A 20,596-nucleotide genomic window follows, 5' to 3' on the forward strand; every position below is an offset into this window, starting at 1 on the left:
GACCAATTATGACCTGTGACAGACAAATAATGGATGCCTGTCTGCAACATATTCACACCCACAATAAGAGGAACACACACACACAATAGGAGAAACACACACACACACACACACACACACACACACACACACACACACACACACACACACACACACACACACACACACACACACACACACACACACACACACACACACACACACACACACACACACACACACCAGCAGCAGCAGCAGCAGCAGCCTTACTAAGATAGCACAAATGTGCACACAAACCACCGTCGTGATACTTTGAAAATACAAAATAAAAACTTCCAAATCTCATGCACGGGGGAAAAACGTGAGCAAAGTCTAGAGAGTGTCGCAATCACCTGCGTCTGTGTATCATATAGGCTATTAAGAGTCATGGAACCAGATAAGCGTAACAATAGCGATGTCGTTTGTATACTTTGCTTGCAATATTGGAGAACACGTGACTGCTGAGATATGAAAGGCGACTTTTTGCCCTGGAAGTATAAACAGTGTGTGTAAAAGGTTAGAGGGTGACTCCAGGTTGCTAAGGTGGCATGTGTGGCACGTGCAAGTAAGAAGCTGAGTCAAATCATGACCGTGAGCCTTATCTGGTTATAAATTTATTACAACATCTGACCACATAAAATACGCTATACACTTTGTTTTAATAGAGTGTCAAAGGACAATTTCCCCATGAAGTGAATGCATTCAAAGTCTACCATTCAAGTTGTGCAAGTTTAAAAATGAATTTTCAGGCCGTCGATCACCGTCCAAGAGGAAGCAACCTAGAATGATTTACACTAAAACAAATGACATGGAGCAGTAGAGGGTGAAGATGATATGAGCAGGTGCAGCAGAATGCACAGTACTTGCTGATATTGTGACAAAGAACTGCAAAATTAACCATAACATCTCCACTCAGTACTACTTTATTTACCAATTAAGATTTAGACATAAAAAGGCCTTTCAAGTAAGTTCTGCGTAGGTCACTGGATCGTTATTTATTTACATTTCTGTTCTTTTCTGTATGTGTTCTAATCTATTAAGAAGAGGAAACTGAATGCAACAATAAAGTCCCACACTAACAAATATCTCCAGTTACAAGCTTATTGGCCCGCCCTTTTTAAAAGTGCACCGTCAGCAATTGCAACATATGGTAAGTGGAATTTAATGAATAAGGCAGCGTGATTAATCTTACACCATGAAAAAATAATACTCCAGTTATGATCTCTCTCTGTTATACATAAATACTAAAACTAAAAGGCAGGGGGAGCGTTCTTTATTTGATTTGAAGGCTGAAGAGGTGAAGTGGAGAAACAGCGGCTGACCTCTGTGGGGTCTGCAGCCCGTGACACCGTGCAGAGCTCCAACACTCGGCCATCCACAGAAGCCATTAACCTCTACTTCACACCTCCCTCCACCTCTGTCTGGCACACTTTAACACTACACTGGCAAATGTGTACCATGTCTTGCTAATCATTGACTGAGATGAGTACCTCTATTTTTATATAATATTTATATATATATAAGTATGAAAGTATGTACACAATGCTCCTAAAGCCTGGCTGAGACCTGTTAAAAAACATACAGTAAGGCACAATTTGCATCTAAAAAAGCTGTCGTTTGTGTCATAAAAAAGGCAGTGTCCAAAATTCCGTGGCACTTTCTGGCCTTTTTCAATCTGACATTAGTAACAGTTTTATGTGTGTGTGTGTGTGTGTGTACGGGCATTGCTCTTGAGGTTGGCATATGTGTATGTTTGTCACCACGAGCCTGCGGGACGTGAGGCGAGTGGCTGTGTCCCGTCTGTGCCTCTGGAGCTCCTCAGTGTGACGGGATGTGATGGTTGGATTGAGAAGGTCCCAGGAATCCAAGCCTCTGTTTGTTTTTCCTCTGCTCTGTCATCTGTGGAGCAGAGGGAGGATTTAAAGTCAGTGTTTCATAAAGCATAAACAGGATGTATATGAAATGCAAATTGCCCCCCCTTATTCACTGCTCTGGTGAGCACTTAATGAAGCAGAACTCAATGTTCCTAATATATTACACGATAGTCTACATTTTAAAATAAAAGTGTCAAAATTCTATTCATTTAAATGATGCGGCATGGAAGTAATGTTAATTTGTGACATGAATCTGGATTGTTGGTTGTGACAAAAGAATGACTATTCTATTTGAAATGATTTCACTTAAAATGTATTAACACTATGCAGACAGGCGTCATCAGCACCACTGATATGACTGGAAGCCAAAATGCAACTTGAAAAGCTCCACTTTTGACACGTTCGGCTGTGGGTGGTTCATTGTTCCAAAGTGTGGCCTGCTCATTTAGTGTTGTGTGTATGTGGGGAAGTTTCATGAATCACTGAAGCGTGGCTCCACACAACCAGCTCATGTGCAGCTGTTTTCTGTGCCGATGTTACAACTGGAGGTCACTGGCCCTGTAAACCAGCAACTGTACATGCAGATTTAGGGGGGAAATCTTGCATACTCTGCAGAACCTGAAACCTAAAGCACTATTTCCCCTTTAATGCATGTACACACACTCTACGCTGTGTTACTGTAGATCAGATACAATGCTGTGAGGCAAGAACTGCAATCAAACTGAAGTGAAACAGGTTGGGGTCAGACCTGGTGTGAGACTGTGGGCAGTTCTGCATGAAATACGCCATTACTTCGGTTTAGAGTAAAAGCAAAGCCACGTCCTGGGTAACTCCCTCATTAGTCAGTGTGAACTATTGCAAACTGTCTTGCTCATGGATACTTCAACAACAGTGGTTGTTACGGGGGCGGGGAGATGTCAGGGATTGAGAGAGGTTTGTTGTTTTGTTTGTCTGATGCTGCTGCGGTAGGAGTTGTTTTCACCGATCGGGGCAGAAGAGGAACAAGGACATGCCTGTGACTGGAATCACATGCAGGCGAGGCAGGTGATGAGAGTGATCGGTCACACAGCAGCCGCACGCCGAGTCATCCAAAAAGCCGGGAGGCTCACCCTGTTGTGTAAATAAGCCACGCCATAGTAACCTGTCGTGTTGCATTCAGGAGCAATAAAGGCCCGGTTGATGCTTTGTTGACCCAGACTAATGACCTCTGTAGAGAGTGTTTGTTGAATTCCAACGCCTCTGAAACAAAATCTTGTGTAATTGAAAGAAGCTGCTAATGTTTGTTCCTCCATGTGACTTCGAGTCCCGAGTGTGTTTTTAGGTGAAAGGAGTCGTGTGGTCAGGCAGAACAACTGTTACTATGTGGCCTGCACAGCTGAGGGTTTTCCTGCATTTAAGTTCAGGCTGCAGCATAAAGCTTAGGGTTACACAGCTCAGGTCACCGAAGCTGCCTATCACTTTATTAAAAGGGAGGGCTGAAGTGGCACCATACCTGCTCCTTAAGCTCACCCAGCTGGCCACAGAGCTGAGTCACCAGAGTCACAGTGCTGTCCAGCTTCTCCTGCAGGGAGCGCATCTCATTCTGCTCGCCGTCTGCCTCGCTGCTCACTAAAGACATGGCCCTCATGCGGGGGAACCACTCCAAGTTCTTCTCCTGCAAGCAGAGGAGCGACAGGGTCCAAAGGTAAAGGTGGAGAAAGGCGGAGAGGACATGAATGAAGCTGAATTAGACAAACTGACAAACTGTTTACATAGGCACTGATTTGATTTGCATAGACAGACAGACAGACAGACAGACAGACAGACAGACAGACAGACAGACAGACAGACAGACAGTGTTACTATTACAGGCCACAGGAAAACATTCAACAGGTCACCGACGACAGGTATCCAGGTTTAATATGAATCATTCCTTCAAAAGGAAGCTGGTTTATATTATGGGCTTGGCCGTGTAAAATGTTTAACCAGGGCTGCCGTCTCCTGGATAGCAATCACACACTAATATGAACAGCAACTGCAATTTCAATTCTCACCCACTCCATAAACACATTGTTGATGTAGGGATGAGTCACGGTTGTCTGTTGGGAACACAATCGCGAGAGCTGTGTGTGTGTGTGTGTGTGTGTGTGTGTGTGTGTGTGTGTGTGTGTGTGTGTGTGTGCACTAGCGTCTGCCTGATTACATACAAAAATGACACATTTATTCTGTTATCATTTAACACTGCGTTGGCCGGAGGAAGACATCTGCAGTAATCGCCTGAGAGAACACAAGTGAACCTATAGCATTATGTAACGGACTTGAGTGCATCTGTGTCTGCACATGTGTGGGTGTGTGTATTGTTGTCCATCTGCCTGGACATATAGAGCAAAATGTGAATGTGTGTGTGTGTGTGTGTGTTTGAGACAGACATGGGCTGATCTTATGTAATATTCTTTTGCAAGTCCTGCTGATAAAATCATTTTAAAGTTGTGGGATGTGACTGGCAGCAGGTTACATGCGGCGACTGAGGTATTCTCCCACCTGTTCTTACGTAAGACTGGAAGAGAGTGGATGAGCGAGCGAGACACCCAGGACGGGGAGGAGGACCGCGAGACTGGGGAGAGATGTGCTGTGTGTGGCTCATTTGTTTTGTCTCTTTAATTAACAAGCTTTTCACACTCGAGTGGAGCTGGGTGGAGACGTTTATGTCCATGACATCATGAGAGTCCCCTCTTCAAATTCACACCATCTGTAAAATCTCAGCCCACAGCAACTATGTTCAACAGTAAACGCTTTCTAAATGTGTCCTTCTTATAAAACAAACTAGTACATTAATCATTATATTTTATGATTTATATGATGTGTACAAAGGGAGCAATAACATAAAACATTTCCATTTTGAATATGAATATCAAAATATGTTCAGAAAAGGAAATGAAGCAACACAGACTGAAGTGTTTATGTATTTGAACGTTTTGAACTAAACTGATCAATTTTACTGAACCAATGTGGATTTTTGTTGAAGTGCCATGGGCAGACACACCCACAGCTATTACGCCTAGTGTCCACCCACACCCACACACACACAGACACACACACACACACACACACACACACACACACACACACACACACACACACAAGGTATTTGGAACACAATATTACTTGAGTAATAATTTAACACAAGATTCCAATATTAAGGTTGGCTAAAAATACTTTGAGCAGGATGTTCCAGCAGGGATATAAGGGAAATAACAAGACTGATTAAGTGTGATACTGAGCTACACTGTATGAATCAAGTCTTTCTGCAAGAGCTCGCCTGAAATTCATGGGCTAATTTGAGCCTCTGGCACCAAATTGAAAAAAAAAATCTTAAACAGAATAGCTTCCTTTCTCAGAGCATCACACACACAGTGCGGCTCTGTGAGTGCCAAGACAAAGGTGTGACTGAGGACCATTTGATGTCTGGTTTATCAAATCGTCCATAACTGATGGCTTAAATAACCTCAACTTTTCATTAAAGAGGCATTATTAAGATAGAATATATGATCCTGTTTGAACACGCAGTCACTCGTGCATAGTGAAGTGAATCAGGCCCAGATGATTGTGACCATAGAGAATCAGACTGTACAGCGCTGTGTTTAATGAACATTTTGAACGGAGTTTCACTGCTCCTTCTGAACACCGCAGGAAGCATGACTTACATCCACGTGCCTCACACTCTGCTGCCTGGGTCACACTGTTCCACACTGGGCCTTCCATCACATACAAACCTCAACTCAAAACTGATGCAGTCAAAAGGAAAAGTGAACAAACTCAGAGGTCACTGGTGTCTGACACTGCAGGCGGATGGCACTGAGGCAAACTTTCAGCCTTCTTTGTTTTAAGTAGAATATTTTTCTTATTTTTTAAGTGCTACAGTAACTCTGAGTGCACCAAAGTATCCACCAAACAAAAACCTGATACGAGCTGGAATCTAACTAAGAAGTTTGCAAGTTTATTTTCAACCATAAAAATCTAACACTTTATCTAAAGTTTCTACTAAAGATTAAACCTTACCTTTTTTAAGGAAACAGTTTATTTGTATCATTGTCATACTTTCTAAATGTTCAACATGCAGCACCTTGAATAGAATCTTATGAAATGTTTTTGTAGATCTGAAAGAAAATCCACTGATCAATTTGATTTACAGTTCTACTCTAAGAAATAAAAACTACAAACGTCTCAGGCTGTAAAAAGCTTTCAATCAACAACCAGAAAGATAAACGGAGAATTCACACAATCACACACAACGCACAGTGTACTAGGCAATAATGCAGATAGAGTTGCCATGCACACACACACACACACACAGAAACTCTCTCTCTCTCACACAAACGCACACACACAGACACACCTGGCAAGCATTCACGGAGCGGCTCTGACCTCTGCCCTCTCTTTACATGACAATTCCCGTGGCTTCTTCCCTAATCAGCCATTTCTGCTACTGATTTTGTTACCAACGTGTCACATCTGTGTTGCTAAGGAAATGGAGGGCTCATGATGCGATGGTAACTGTCTGTGTGTGTGTGTGTGTGTATGTGTGTGTGTGTGTGAGAGGGAAAACGAGAGATGGGGGGGGGGGGGGCAGGAGTGCACGTGCCAGGCAGGGCTGAGCTATTAGCAGGCCACTTGAGATGGGTTATGTAACAGCGTTGTGGCTGCTGCAGTACCTGCTCGGCCTGTAGTCACTGTCATAATATTCCACACACACACACACACACACACACACACACACACACACACACACACACACACACACACACACACACAAGCACAGCGCACAAACAGACACAGTGTAACGCGATCCCACTGTTTAGCTCAGTATCACATCATTCTATCCTACCTAACCAGATGCAGTGATTGTATTTGTGTGTGTGTGTGTGTGTGTGTGTGTGTGTGTGTGTGTGTGTGTGTGTGTGGTGTGTGTGTCTGAGGTCATCAGGTTGCAGGTGCAGACAGGGACAGGGTAAGAAAGAGTCTTAATTATTCCTGCAGCTTCATGTTGAGTTGTTGCCTCGAAACTGTGACTCAGGAAATTTATAAATGAAGAAAGACACAGTTTTACAAGTTAGACCCTGACATACACACACACACACACACACACAGACATCTGCAGACCAATGTTTTTTTTCGAGTGTGCAGGGAGGGATTTGATCAGGGTACATTGCTGCACCGTTTACGAGAGCTGTATATCATAAAACAATACGGACCTTATAAAGCACCTGGATCCAAAACGTGCTCTTCTTCCCCCGCGAGTTTCCCTGCTTCACCGCACATTAGAAGGTGTCAACACAAACTCCTGACTCATCATTACCTCATCACACACAGATACCTTGGACCGGAGTCAGAGCAGGCGACCTGTTGGCGGACGCGCTGATGCATATTATTTCCATGTCTGTCACCCGTTTGTTATGCAAATTGTTAATTATAATGCGAGCGTTCTCATGCCCATCACGGCTGAATGTTAATCACAAAATGTGCCATTGTGCTCCCAGGCTTCATTTGAAACCATTAACCTAATGGCAACACCTTTCGCCGGCCTTACATCCCTTCAACTTCTCGCCTGTGTGTCTGTTGCAGCGAGTTGCCGCGCTGACGATAATGGAGCCGGACGGTGGTTTAATTACTATTTAACCACGCTGTGTCCCAGCAGGTTTAGAGTTTGGCATTAGCGGAGACTACCTGAGCGCAGAGAGCCGTCTCTACCCAGCAGTGAGGTGGGGTGGGAGGGGAGGGGGGGGGGGGGGAGGGGAGGGTTAAATTGGGATGCTCGGCACAGGCCTGGAGGCTCGGTCTCGTTTTATCGCTCGTCTGCTGGCGAGGCTCAGGGTTTTCTACGACAGCGAGGACACAGATGAAGGCGGCGCAAGTTTAAGTCTCTGCGACAACTATACGCTTATATGCTAATTGGTACAACCCCCCCCATATACTTTAATTAGCATTCTTCTTCTATGTGTGCCTGGAATAATAAGCAAATTCTTAGATGTATTTGAATATCTGCATTATATTATTGTATGTAGAGTATATATGTATGTAGTCTGCTGACCTTGATCTTCAGGGCCACGTAGCTCTCAGGGCCGGTGTACTCGGTCGGATCCTTCACCATCATCAGAACCCGGAAGTAAAGGTAGTGCCACATGTTGTGTTCAGACTTGATGTGCTCCTCGAAGGACACCGTCTTGTTGTCAAATTTGTCTCTTTCCAACCCTATAAGACAGTCAAGTCGTTAAGTTGTAATCCTACCATCATATCACTCGCCATCATTGGTGATAGGCGAAGCCCTTTAACGCACCACAGATGAAGCAGGTGGTTTTCAGGATCTCGTCCTTCTTCTGCTTCTCACTCCTCAGGTCTGCGAAAGTGTCGATGATGACACCGAAGATGAGATTGAGAACGATGATGATGACGATGAAGAAGAACAGGAGGTCGTAAACTACGCGGGCCGCGAACAAAGGCTCCTGGGCGCCGCCGTGACAGATGACACACAGTATTACACATTAGTAGTGCACATTATTCTGAATTGATGCGTAAATTGAGGTGTTACAAACATTGAGCGAGTAAAGAGCAGCAGATAGATGTGTTCATGTGTGCTGACCTCTTTGGAGCGTCTCCTCAGAATGTCTCCAACCCCTCCGCCGTTACGCAGGCCCTGGTTCAACACCGTGATGATGCACATGAGCAGAGTGTCGCAAACCCTCTCCACCCTGTCGTCCTTGTCTACAATCAAGACGTACAGAACAATGTGTGAGACAGAATGAGACTCGCAGAAGTTAAGCTGAGCATCATTTTGGAGGAAAAGATTAAATGTCCAGAGTTGGCGGCCAAATGTGACAATAGGGACGATTTAAGATCCAGTAAAACAGAAAATTGACCTGACACGCATAAAATTCTATCTACTGCCACATCTGGATACATGTTTTATTCAATTACCTTCTAATGATGTCATCACTATTATGCTTTGGGATATCGAGCACACGGCACTGCAACAAATTCACCTCAAAATATGAATGAGACTTTTTTTGTGTCATTCATCTGTGTGTACTTGTGTGTCAGATCCCCTCACAAATGAGCACCAGCACATTTGTTATTGGAAATGCGTAATAACCTTATTGTGGCGCGTATCGCCCAACTGCCTTTCATTACTGAGAACAGCTGATAATAGCATCATTAAAGATCAAGTGGACTTCACCCTGTGACAAAAACTGACCAAAAAAATGAAAAGACGACTCCCAGACTACTAAATACGGGGGGGGGAAGTGAATAGCAGCACCGGCGGAGCCAAAGAGGTGCTGAAGGAGACTGATGAGGTCACGTGTATGCCCCCATGGTGCAGGTGATCCGTGGAGACGCACGGAGCAGGAGAACAAACAGGAGTGTGAGTCACCCCCTCTGCCTCATCATGCTTCTTTGTGTGTGAGCTGGTGTGTGCATGTGCGTACGTACGTGTGAGTAACCTTTCAGGAACTGACTACTGCTGGAAAGGTCACACACCCACCCACACCCCAGTGCAACCATACAATCACAACGCTCGTCTACCCATGGTTAAGCTGGATTCAACTAAGAAACTATCTGGCTGACAAACTAAATAAAGCAACAGAAAAGTGTGACTTCAGGGGATTTTATACCGAAGTAAAACTTACCAGGAAGCGGTTTGGGTGAGAAATCAGTGCAGCTCTCCTTCATACATGAGTCAGCAACTCCACTGCTACTGAAAAACTCCAATTTTGCTGTAAAATGAAACCATCACATGTGACAATTAACAATATTAGAAGAGAGAACGTAAAAGTGATAAAGTGCTCACTGAGGATCAAACTGTTATCAGGCATTAAACCCTGATCCACTAATTTAATCATCCCCGATAAAATCAGTAAGAAAGACATATACAGAGATTATGTAAACGCAGGCAGCAGCTGCTGGGTGGGCGGTTAAGTGTTGTAGAAAAAAAACCTGAACAAATCATTAGCAAATCAACAAAGCTGGTAACAGCAGAGGAGCTGTACTCCAGCCTGAGCCGCTCCAGCAGACAGGCAGGAGGTGAGCGTGCACCTGAGCTACGACGTTACCAAAGGGCCTTCCTGCCCCCACAGACAAGAGGCGGCAGGAGTCTGTGCCGAGGGGACAGGAGGGGTCGAAGCCTTGAGGCTTTGATGGAGCTCCATGTGCCCACAGGCAGCTCAGCCTACAGCTGACGGGCAGAGCCTGAGCCCCGGCTGGTTACATAACCCGCCGCTGGTGCCTGCTGTGCTAAAAACACAGAGTGCTGCGACCACCATGTTATGCAACAGGTGTACATGTGGAAGCAGGTTGTGTCACCACCACGAGAGCTCATTAACACACACACACATGTGCACAAGCATGAGAACAATGTCTCCATCAAACAAAACAAGCTTATAAAGCTGGCCACATTAGGCAGTGAGGGGGGCCTGACCTGGCACAGGGAGGGGGTCCACCTCCATGCGGAAATCATCCTTCAGGAAGAGGAAGCCAATGATGGAGAAGAAGTAGACGAGAAAGATCGCTAACACGGCTGTGAGAATGATGGAGCGGCCGTTCCGCGTCACGCTCTTGATCACGTTGAGCAGCGTCTCCTCGCGGATCACCAGGTCAAAGAGCTGAGGTGGGGGGCGGGCAGAGTACAGTTACAGTAGAGCAACACCATTAACATCTGAAACAGTGGCAAGAGGCAGCAAAAGTAAGAGCTCTTACCAAAAAGCTGTAGAAGAACTCGTGCACGAAGAGGCCCAGGACGCAGATGATGGCATAACCCAAATGGTAGATGAACAGCATGTCCATCACCACTGCTTTGTAGCCACGGATGAACGTTCCCTGGTTGCCCACAAAGCTCACCAGAAAGACCAACTTGTTAAACAGCTGCAAAAGAAGGAGATGATTGGCTAACGTGTGACAGAATTAACTCATCATCCAACAACAGGGTGGTCAAATCCTCCTTTACTTACATTGAAGGTGCCCAGTAACAACAGAGCAGGAGCTAAGCCCATGGTGTAGATGGCTCGCAGTATGAGGGAGACCAGGAAGAGCAGGATGACCCACGGCGTAGGCAAGAGGGGAAGTAAGATGGTGAACACCGCCAGTGCCACCCACAGGAGAATATTCCAGAAAGGAGGCAAAGTGCCTGATCAGGAGGACACGGCAAAGGTCAGTGGAGGTGCAGCACTTTGCCACATTTCTCTGCTGAATTATGCAACTGAGCTTTAAAAAAGGGAGTCAGCAGGTCACAAAATGAGGTTTCAATGTAGCGACTGCACAAAATTGGTAAAATTGTGTCAGCATTAAACACGTTAGCGGTCTTTGCTCATTGGACCCCTCAAAAAGGAAACCAATGGCTCCTACTGTTTGTATTCTGTTTGTAAGTCAGATAAAACTCATGAGAACGGCAATAAGGAGGAGAACAAGGAAGTGAACTCTAGCCACTGAAAATACATCATTACACATTCTGGCCTGGAGTTGATTAATACTTCAATGTACTTTTGAATTATTTATAACCGTAAACTGTTCACCTGACAAGTAAACACATGTGGGTGTGAGACAGCAACTTTAGAGTTAGCAGAAGAGAGACAAGCTTTAAACTCGCCAAGTGGTCCGACTGAGCTTGCAGACGAGTTTCAAAGTCGACTCATAACTCACAGTAATCTCAATTTGTTGTCGGTGTTGGTAGTCATTAAAAAATTCTCACCCTCGTCTCCGTCATCACCGAAAGGGTAGAACACGGCCACGGCGATGTTGAGCATGCAGGCCAGGTAGAAGGAGATGCTCCCCCACCGGGAGATCTGACCCGAGAACCAGAACAGAGCCTTGTTTCCTGTGCAAACACAAACACAAGCGCAAACACACAAACAGTAAATCAGCTCCGGCCCTTCGGTGCTTCCTGGGTATCACTCTGGTATAACACTCTGGATCATAATCATCCTTTTCCGCCCCGAAGTGTCGCTCCTGCGGCCACCATCATTATATCCCCCCTCCAAAACTTCCAGATCCAGAATGTAAGGACTCACTGACGATCTTCTTCTGCCACTTCATCTCATTGTAGAGGTTGTCGAACTGCTGGAAGAAGTCGTTAACCTTGCTCCCCTGGTCGTCCCGCTCTGTGGTAGTAAACACGCGGTGCTTGGACTCCTCCGTGAGGTACTTGCAGATATCGGGGACGGGAAACACGATCTTCTCCATTGTGCGATCGTGACGTACAATCTGGCAAATGATATACAGATATAAATCCTCCTAACAACCCACCGAAACAACTTGAATTGAAATTTGAAGGTGATTAGATGATGAGATCGACCTCTATCTGAGCTGTGTGGTTTGCGTAGTAATGATGGGCGTCGTCCATAGTCTGCTTTAGGTCAAGTCCCGACCCCGGTCCCAGCCCGCCGCCCGGCTTCAAGCTCTGTTGCAGGGTCTTATTGTGTCTGGCCAGCTGGGATCCAGAGAGATGACACGTTATCAAAGCACCATAATTATGTTTTCATCCCATAATCAATGTATGATTGCAACACAATGGTTCACACTTCAGTCAGCCACCATCATGAGAGTTAAAGGCAAAATAAATAAACAAAAGCTTCTTCTTCTCTGCCTTCTTTAATGAACTGCAGCCATTGTTGATCATCGGCGTAGGCGTTAACGTTGGTGTTACTTTCAGGGGTCAGAGACAGTGGAACAACTTCCTATGTTTGTCATCATGAAAGCTGTTGTCGGACGAAAATACCCCATCTGACATTTGTCTCTACACAGGCAGAAGTGAAACCCCACGAGACTCACTTGGCTGGCACACTCAGACAGATATTAACTGCAGAGAAAGTGAGAGACAGAAACCAGAAGCTGGCGCGGACACACACACACACAGACACAGACACACACACACACACACACACACACACACACAAACAGACAGACAGACAGCAACCACTTTTTCGCCACTCTTGTTTAATCTCTTTTTTGATGATACTTTGGAGGAGGTAAACTGCATTCGTTTAACATAACGACTACAACCGGCTGGAGTGATTGGGATGATTTGTGAACGCCTACAGCTATGAGTCAGCCTACCTGTCTGCAGGAGAAGTGACAGGACGTGAGCTAATTTTACAAAACTACCACACACTTGCCATCCTTCAATATTTAGCACATCATTCATCATCATCACACCAGACAAATGAGGACAAAAGACACATTAAAGCAAGCTGTAGGATGCATTGTGGTCTGCCGTAAGATCTTAGTCACAACTCGGTAAAAACATAACCAAGTCAGATACAACAAGTTGTAAAAATCCTGCAGCTATGTTTGCTTACGCTAATAAAGTATTTTTGGATCGGAGGTTACCAGTTGCTCTACGTGTGCATTTGAACCACAGACACTGATGTGCCCACGCAAGAAAAGCGGTGGACGTTTACCCCTGGAACAAGGACGAAACATATACTGCTATCTCACACACACCGACACACACACACACACACACACACACACACACACACACCAAGATGCTAAACTCAGCAGAATGAGTGTAATGAGAGAATGACTGCAGTAATCCCTCTGTCCCAGCAGCAGTAACAGCTTGAGTTTAATTACCTGGTGGGCCAGGATGTAAATGTTATGTCCAACATCTCTGGACTTGATCTGCTCTACCACGCCGTCATCGTCGTCCTCACTCTCCAAACCTTGCGTATAGGCCTCCTTCATCACGTCCACCTGCCATGTAAAAGTTTGTATCATTCTCGTTGACTTGAAAACAAATTCTAATGGGAGCCATCTGTTTGTGTCTGTGTGTGTGTGTGTGTGAACAGGTGTTACCAGTTCATTGGGTCTCATCTTGGAGAGTATCTTCTCAGCATTTTCGCTGTCATGGCGGCTCTCCATGATGGCCAATAGGAGCTTGGAGGCATTGTTCTGCAGTCATAATGGAATCATCAATAACAATATTTTTTTTCTTTAATAGTTAAGACTTCAAGTAAAATTCAAGTCTGAAGTTCAGTCCCGGAATTTCTGCAGTGATGAGTCACATCACCTTCAGCTGCAGCACCAGGTCCATCCGATGCTTCCCCAGGGGGTTGATGGAGTTGACAATCAGCGCGATGATAATGTCAATGCCGTTCGACTCATGCTTTGCTATACAGGTCTGCAATACGAACATGCTTCATGTGTCATCAAAGCAAGAGCAAATACAGACAAACACACACACGGAGCACAAGACTCCTGCTCAAACCCAATTGAGTATACTTGAGTAATCATGTTGGCATGGCGATATGTCTACCTGGTTCTCATGGCATGGTCCCTGGCAGTACTCTGTGATGGTTTCCAGGGTTTGGCAAACCAAGTCCACGTTGCTCTCGTTGATGTAAAGGCCCAGCAGCCCGAGGCCTCCAGTGGTGCTCCCACAAATACAGTCCAGGAACTGAAGAGTCTCACACACTAGGTTGTAGTTATTCTTATTGTTCTGGTTCCGTAGAAAGTTCTGGAATTAGAAGAGAAAGAAAAAAGAAGCCAAACAGTAATTAACTGATACACATGGACGTAAGGGAAGCAATACTTTTATTCTAAGTAAGCAAAGGTCTGGGAGTTGTACTTAGATTGGCAATGCCAGTGTTTGAATTGCACACATATCAGAGCCGACAAATACTCTTTATTCTCTTGAAGAATAAATTAAGGTGATCTCTCTGAGTTGGTGTCGTTCCATGGGTAATAGATCAAATCCCACCATTGTCCATTACCTGCAGGTCTAAGTTGTGGTTCTCACAGAGGAGCTGTAGGTAACGTAGGATGGGCGTCATGATGGTAATGGCCGGGCTCATCGGCGTTTCCTCCAAAGCTTCCTCGCTCCCGCCCACCTCGTTGTGGCCCAGGCCGTCCAGGTCTGGGTCCAGCTCCTTTCTGAAGGCACAGAAGGCCTTGGAGGTCACAGAGGACGCCTCCTTCAGCTGCCCTCTCATCTCCTCCCTCATAAGAAGCCCCACGTCTCTCCCTACAGCAGGACACACAGGGAGCATTAAGAGGGGCAGATCAAACCGGTAACATCACATTTCTCTGTTTTAAATACGTTTCGCAGTATTGGAGAATCTACCCCAACTCCCCACCTCCCACCCATCAACATTGCGCAACTATTGCGTGGGTTTCAGCAGCATGGAAAACAACCGATCTTGATACAAAGGCCTTTTGATAAGCTTGTGATGTGGGCCGTCACGTGGCCACTGACATGTGACAGCAGGCAGCAGGAACAACACTCTGCACAGAGGTCAGCGGAGCGACAAAGATCACACACACACGCCGCGCCGGCAAGAACCTCGGCGGTAAATGGGGTAATAATAATCTGTTATGGATTAAGGCCGTGGTGTCTGCTGTAACTCACACGTGTGAGGCCATTCTGTCTTAACTCAGGGCCAAACTCAAACTCTAGACCGCAAAGACTGTGAAATCAGAATCCAAAACTCCAACAACTCCCTGTCTGTTTCTAAGGAAATGCTCCCAATGTTCCCCGCTGACTCAGAGCTTCACTTTTAGACGTTCCACTGTTACTCAGCACGGTTAGGCTGCAGTACTATGTTGCTCAAAAGTTATATGGCTAAACTAAAAATGCATCCTGAATCTGCGGCACCTTTCTTGAACCTGATGCCAGACAAGTCGCTGTCGTCGTCCCTTTTCCTGCAACTGAGCTCAAACATGTTGACCGACACAGTGGCTCGGATCTCCTTCTGGGCAGAAAGCATCCGGTCGTGGAAAACCTTGAAGAACTTCTCCGACTTCTTCTGCTTGTTCAGTTGGATGTAGAACGATTTCTGAAAGGGGAAGCAGAGAATCAGCACCAAAGCACAGAGATAAAGTATTCGGTGCGCGTGAATATCTGTATTGTCTACCTGTATCGTGAAGTTTCCTCCCTTGAGAAGTGCACAGCCCAGAAGGATGCTCTCTTTAAACAACTGGTCGCTCTTAGTGTTGACGATGAGGTCGATCACCAGCTCTGATGCCCCGACGCTGTTCAGCAGACACTGAATGTCCCCTACGCTGCTATCCGGCTTGTCCGAGTCGAGCATAGGGGAACCTCCTGCAGACGTATCATATTTATATTCATTTAAGTGATGAAAGCGAGAGAGCAAAGGTTATCTCAGTCTTTCTTTTATGAATGAGGATTAGATGGCAGAAGGTCTCTCCTCCCTCATCTGGGCTTGCTTTGCTCGCCCAACGCTGCCACCCACACGCAAATCAGCAGCGTAAAAAATAGATGCGTGGAAAATGGGAGCATTTGTCTTCACTGTGATTAAAAGTAAAATGCTATGAAGCCGTACGTGTAAATAGAACAAGTTTGAGTAATCGCAGCGTGAGGTGAGTCTGCCCATTGAGGGAAAACAACCATGGTGCAATTAAGGCGTTTACATGGCATAAATCCATTTATAATAACATAATCTTGATCTGTTACTCAGAATATGCCTTAATTGCAGTAAAACCAAGACTAAAATTGCTCAAAAACCTACTGACAGTGTGACATTCATACGATTATTGACAAAATGTGCATAACCCATAACCAGTTATCTGTTTATTAGATGCATACATGCAATCTAATGCAACAGCCCTGCAATAAATCCAACTTTTTGAAGTTTTAGGATCACTGCATTGGATTGTAGATTGCACAAGTGTACCTAATACCCTAGTAAGTTAAAGTATATGGGGCTTGGGAAGTGTTTTGCCTTGATTCAGAGACTAGCAGACTTCTCTGTGCAGTGATGTTAGCTGCTGTTTCCTCAGCAGCGAGCACTTATTGCAGTTGTTAGCGGGTTTATTTGGGTTTTTTCTTCAGTACCTCCAGATGACGTTTTGACAAAGCCTCCAGATGAGATGTTTCCACTCCCGAGCTCTGACTTGGAGAGGAGCTTTTGATTTCCAAAGTAGCGTGTGAGGAGAATCTTTCTTAACTCGTTTCCCTGTGGAGACAAAAAAATGGTAATGTTAAATCCACATCACAGCCTGAGCGAGCGTCTTCTCTCTGTCAGCCTCCGACGGGGAAAATCACATTTTAACACCGCTGGCTTTGTTACAGTAACTTCCCATTTCTTCATATTCCCCGCATCACCAGTACGGCAGCACTTGTATAGCGGTGTATAACTAATGCAGACGTACAGCTCTACCAAATATAACATTACAGTTCTGCTGCTTCTACAATGCAGTGGTGTCGTGAGGAACATTTCCTGACATAAAGTCTTACTCAGCCTTCCTCAGGAGAGTTGAGCAGATTGCATTTTGCCCCTAATGGGAGCGATCACAGTTATCCCATGATGCATTTCCGTCTTCATATCCAGGGAGACGATGCCCTTATCAAAGAAGAAACTGAACGAGCCTGATTGTAGTGTTTCTAACTGAACAATTATGATAGAATCTGAAATGGCAGTTGAGACCTTTTTATAAAAATGCGATCAAAAATGCAGCTGTATCTGATAATTTCACAAAATACTGTCAGTGTCATCGTTATAATGACAAAATAATTACAATGATGGGTTTTATTTCATTCAAAGTACACACCCGTTAACCAAAACATGCCCGTTTCTTGTTGATTACAATACATAGCTGTCAATTCATGCCGAGCAACTTCCCTGGCACGGATTTCCAACTGTGAAGATTCCACTCTGTGTGATGACAAGAGTGAGACGGAAGTGGAGGTGAAGCGCCAAAAAAGTGAGACGGAGGAAGGCTGTGCAGTGCAGTATGTGGTAATTTGTGTACTGTATGCAGGAAACAATGTATTACGCAACACCGAGTCGCTCCTCGCCTTGGAGTTCGCTCTTCAAATTGATTTGAGGAACACATTTCCTCTCTCGCCCCAAGTTCTCCCCGAGACATTTGACACAGATGAGCTGAAAATGGTGGCGGTGTTACGGGACAAGTAGGTGTGACTGGCAGGGGCGTCCAAGGTAGCATTAGTTCTTTTTATTCATCTTTATTTCAATCTTATATTACTCAAATTCCCTCCCATTTTCTGTTTCGTTTCACTTGAGGTTTATGGGTTCTTTACCATTTTTATGTTTTGTTACATTTTTGGTGACTATCCATTCTCTGAAACTTTCTTAATTTTCCACTTTACATGCAATCTTGCTGAGCTGATGCGTGTGCAAAACAAGAGAGCAGCTATACGCCCCTTTTCCTTTATATTGTCACATAATAAGTCACGTAAACATGATGGTTGCCAGATCTCTTGATAAGACTCATGAGAGCTCTACCAATCTGAGTAAAGAGGTAAAATGTCCCCGATGAAGAACCAACACAATAAACGATGTATTGTCAGGTAATTTTCTTTACATCACTCTGAACTATGGCCTCAAAAATGAGTGTTGTCATTTAGACTGAACACTATCAGCCTCACTTACAGCATTTACTTCTGTTCTGCAGTTGTATTGCCTTGTACGATCTCTTGTACGATCTTGTCAGTGGGACCTCAGACAAGTGAGGAAACTCTATTCTTCCTCTCTATTCTTCTTTGTTTCCTTGTCTCACCATGGCCGCCGGACAAACAGAGTCACAGTCCTGCTCAAAAGCCTCTGAATAAGTGTGCTGAGGAGCGGAGATGTGGAGGGGCACGTGTAGCTGATGCTCCTTGTGTCAGTAAACACTCCATCTCATCTGCAGTCAGCAGAGACACTTGTCTGCCTGCACTGTCTGGCTCAGCTGTCTAACACACACACATGCATAGACACAGACTCTCTCTCTCTCTCTCACACACACACAAACTTCCTGAACTGAAGGTGAGAATCCATTGAGCTACTCCACACAGCAATGTGGAGACTATAAACTCTCTAACAAAGTGCATCCCGTGCACGACTGATTACCAATTGAATCGTGTCTGACTTAACGTTATCCCTTTTCTGGTAGACGACTCGATGGTTTTGCAACAAAGAGCCGCGCTCTGGTGGCGGAGGATGAGAGGAGGTGAGAGGTTTTTCAGGGTGATGCAGTCTGCTGGCTAGCTCTGCAGAGAGAGAGGGAGGGAGAGGAAAAAAGAGAGAGAGAGAGAGAAGCAGCAGAGGAAAGGAGAGGGGAGAGCGTGATGGCGGGAGAGGAAAGTCAGCCCAGCCTGACTCATCTGCTTGCTGCTGCATTGACGAGAAAAACTCCAGTCAGGTGATGTAAGAGCCATAAGAAAGAGAGATAGAAATAGAGGTGGAAGGACTGGCAGAAGTAATGAGAGGAAGGCGGCGAGGGAGAGGAAGGAGAGGAACAAACACAAACTCAGGGCAGAGAGCTGTGGTGGTGTTTTAAAATGTGCACCGGCACGCCACACTGCGGTTCTGGTGTCCAAGCGGGGGGGATGAGCTGCCGATCCCCACACCTCTCCTGCCCCCCCCTTCTCCCCGCCACCGCTCTGTTGTTTGCAGATTTCTCAAGACTCCATAGAAACACACAGAGGGGGAAAAAAAAACACAAAGGCACACGCGTCTCTGTCCGTGCTCATTAGGGCTGATGGCAGCGGAGGGGGGGGGCGGGGGGGGGGGGGGGGGGGGTAGTGTGTGCAAGCCGCGACAGACACGGCAAAGAACAGGTAGGGGAGGGTCGAGCCGCTCAGGTCAGGTAAGGTCGTGTAAAGGAGAGTCGGGCAACAAAAGAGCGAGAGAGAATCCAAACAAGTTTCACATCGGGGAGGGCGACAAAGTTTTCTTCTCTGTGTAACTTTCTGTGGAGTCTCACTGAAACAGAGACCTTAGAGCTGCTGGGGGGGAGAGGTGCGTGTGTGTGTGTGGGTGGGGTCCAGGTGTCTTCAGTAAACAATTGAGAGCACCGATCATCTACAATGGGACACAACAATAGCAACAACCAAACAAGAGGCTGTGTGAGGGCTGAGAACCAGCGTTCAGGTCCTGGTAGAAGCTGCTACGAGACGGCCATGTTTACCACTGAAATTCTACTTTCTGCCTATGATTCATCCTCAACGACAACAACAGCCGAAGAATAAACTCGTGATCGTGTACAGAATAGAAGCACGTGTTCTCCGTTATCTAATTAAGACTGGAATTGCCTCTAAAGGGTCAAAAGTGTATATTAGGAAGCTTATAAAGACAAATAAAGTCCCATTCTGGTTCCATTTAGTTCCAAACTAAGGGAACGTTGTGGCTGGAGAGGGAGGGATCAGAAACTGGGAACGGAAGTTTAAATCTTGACAAATGAATCTGATAAGAGCAATGACGCCGTTTCCACAAAAGTTCAAATGAGTGACGAAGAGCCTGAAGAGTTACGAACCTGCCGGGCAACATGCAGATTTGGTTCCATCTCGAGTCGAGTTCGAGTCACAACGGTGCAAGTGAGGCACGTGTACGAGATAAAAATACCTGCCTACACATTCAAACTGCCTAGTCTTCTTTCCCGCTGTGGTTGATAGCTATTTTGAACAGGGAATGCGAGTTGCAAGTCCTGAAACACAGATCACCTTTGGATTCAAGATGTAAATTGCACCAAGTGCTGCAGTTCCACAGCACTTGGTGCTTTTTATCTAACAAACAACCACATCAGCAAAACAAATTAGATCCACATGTGAGAGCAATTGGTGAGACTGGTGATGTTCTAGGAAACAGAGCAGGATCAGCGCGCACACACACACACACACAAACACAAGTAAACAAGCTTTAAGCAAAAGGACCAACTGTTAGTAGGAAGGATCACTATGGAAATGTTACATGTGATTCACTAACACGGTTAAGCACTGA

At 45.5% G+C, this 20,596-nt stretch overlaps 1 protein-coding gene across 1 annotated transcript in view; it reads right to left on the minus strand.

Annotated features, from left to right (window-relative positions):
• Window positions 1-604: 604 nt before the first annotated feature.
• The window catches only part of itpr2 (inositol 1,4,5-trisphosphate receptor, type 2), a 46,104-nt gene continuing 26,112 nt past the window's right edge, over window positions 605-20,596 (minus strand). Inside the window, exons 38-57 of the mRNA XM_076141828.1 lie at window positions 16,711-16,831; window positions 15,770-15,957; window positions 15,511-15,691; window positions 14,630-14,880; window positions 14,173-14,373; window positions 13,927-14,037; window positions 13,713-13,808; window positions 13,491-13,610; window positions 12,211-12,345; window positions 11,927-12,119; window positions 11,608-11,733; window positions 10,871-11,046; window positions 10,620-10,784; window positions 10,342-10,525; window positions 9,554-9,640; window positions 8,509-8,630; window positions 8,206-8,371; window positions 7,960-8,120; window positions 3,385-3,546; window positions 605-1,917 (exon numbers count right to left, since the gene is read on the minus strand). Coding sequence (XP_075997943.1) covers window positions 1,837-1,917; window positions 3,385-3,546; window positions 7,960-8,120; window positions 8,206-8,371; window positions 8,509-8,630; window positions 9,554-9,640; window positions 10,342-10,525; window positions 10,620-10,784; window positions 10,871-11,046; window positions 11,608-11,733; window positions 11,927-12,119; window positions 12,211-12,345; window positions 13,491-13,610; window positions 13,713-13,808; window positions 13,927-14,037; window positions 14,173-14,373; window positions 14,630-14,880; window positions 15,511-15,691; window positions 15,770-15,957; window positions 16,711-16,831 — 3,027 coding nt within the window. The 3' untranslated portion in view covers window positions 605-1,836. The remainder of the gene's footprint in view (window positions 1,918-3,384; window positions 3,547-7,959; window positions 8,121-8,205; window positions 8,372-8,508; window positions 8,631-9,553; window positions 9,641-10,341; window positions 10,526-10,619; window positions 10,785-10,870; window positions 11,047-11,607; window positions 11,734-11,926; window positions 12,120-12,210; window positions 12,346-13,490; window positions 13,611-13,712; window positions 13,809-13,926; window positions 14,038-14,172; window positions 14,374-14,629; window positions 14,881-15,510; window positions 15,692-15,769; window positions 15,958-16,710; window positions 16,832-20,596) is intronic.

Source organism: Genypterus blacodes, unplaced genomic scaffold (genome assembly GCF_046128005.1).
Source record: "Genypterus blacodes isolate CSIRO-AG114 ecotype Tasmania unplaced genomic scaffold, CSIRO-AGI_Gbla_v1 ptg000021l_1, whole genome shotgun sequence".
Classification (NCBI taxonomy): Eukaryota; Metazoa; Chordata; class Actinopteri; order Ophidiiformes; family Ophidiidae; genus Genypterus; species Genypterus blacodes.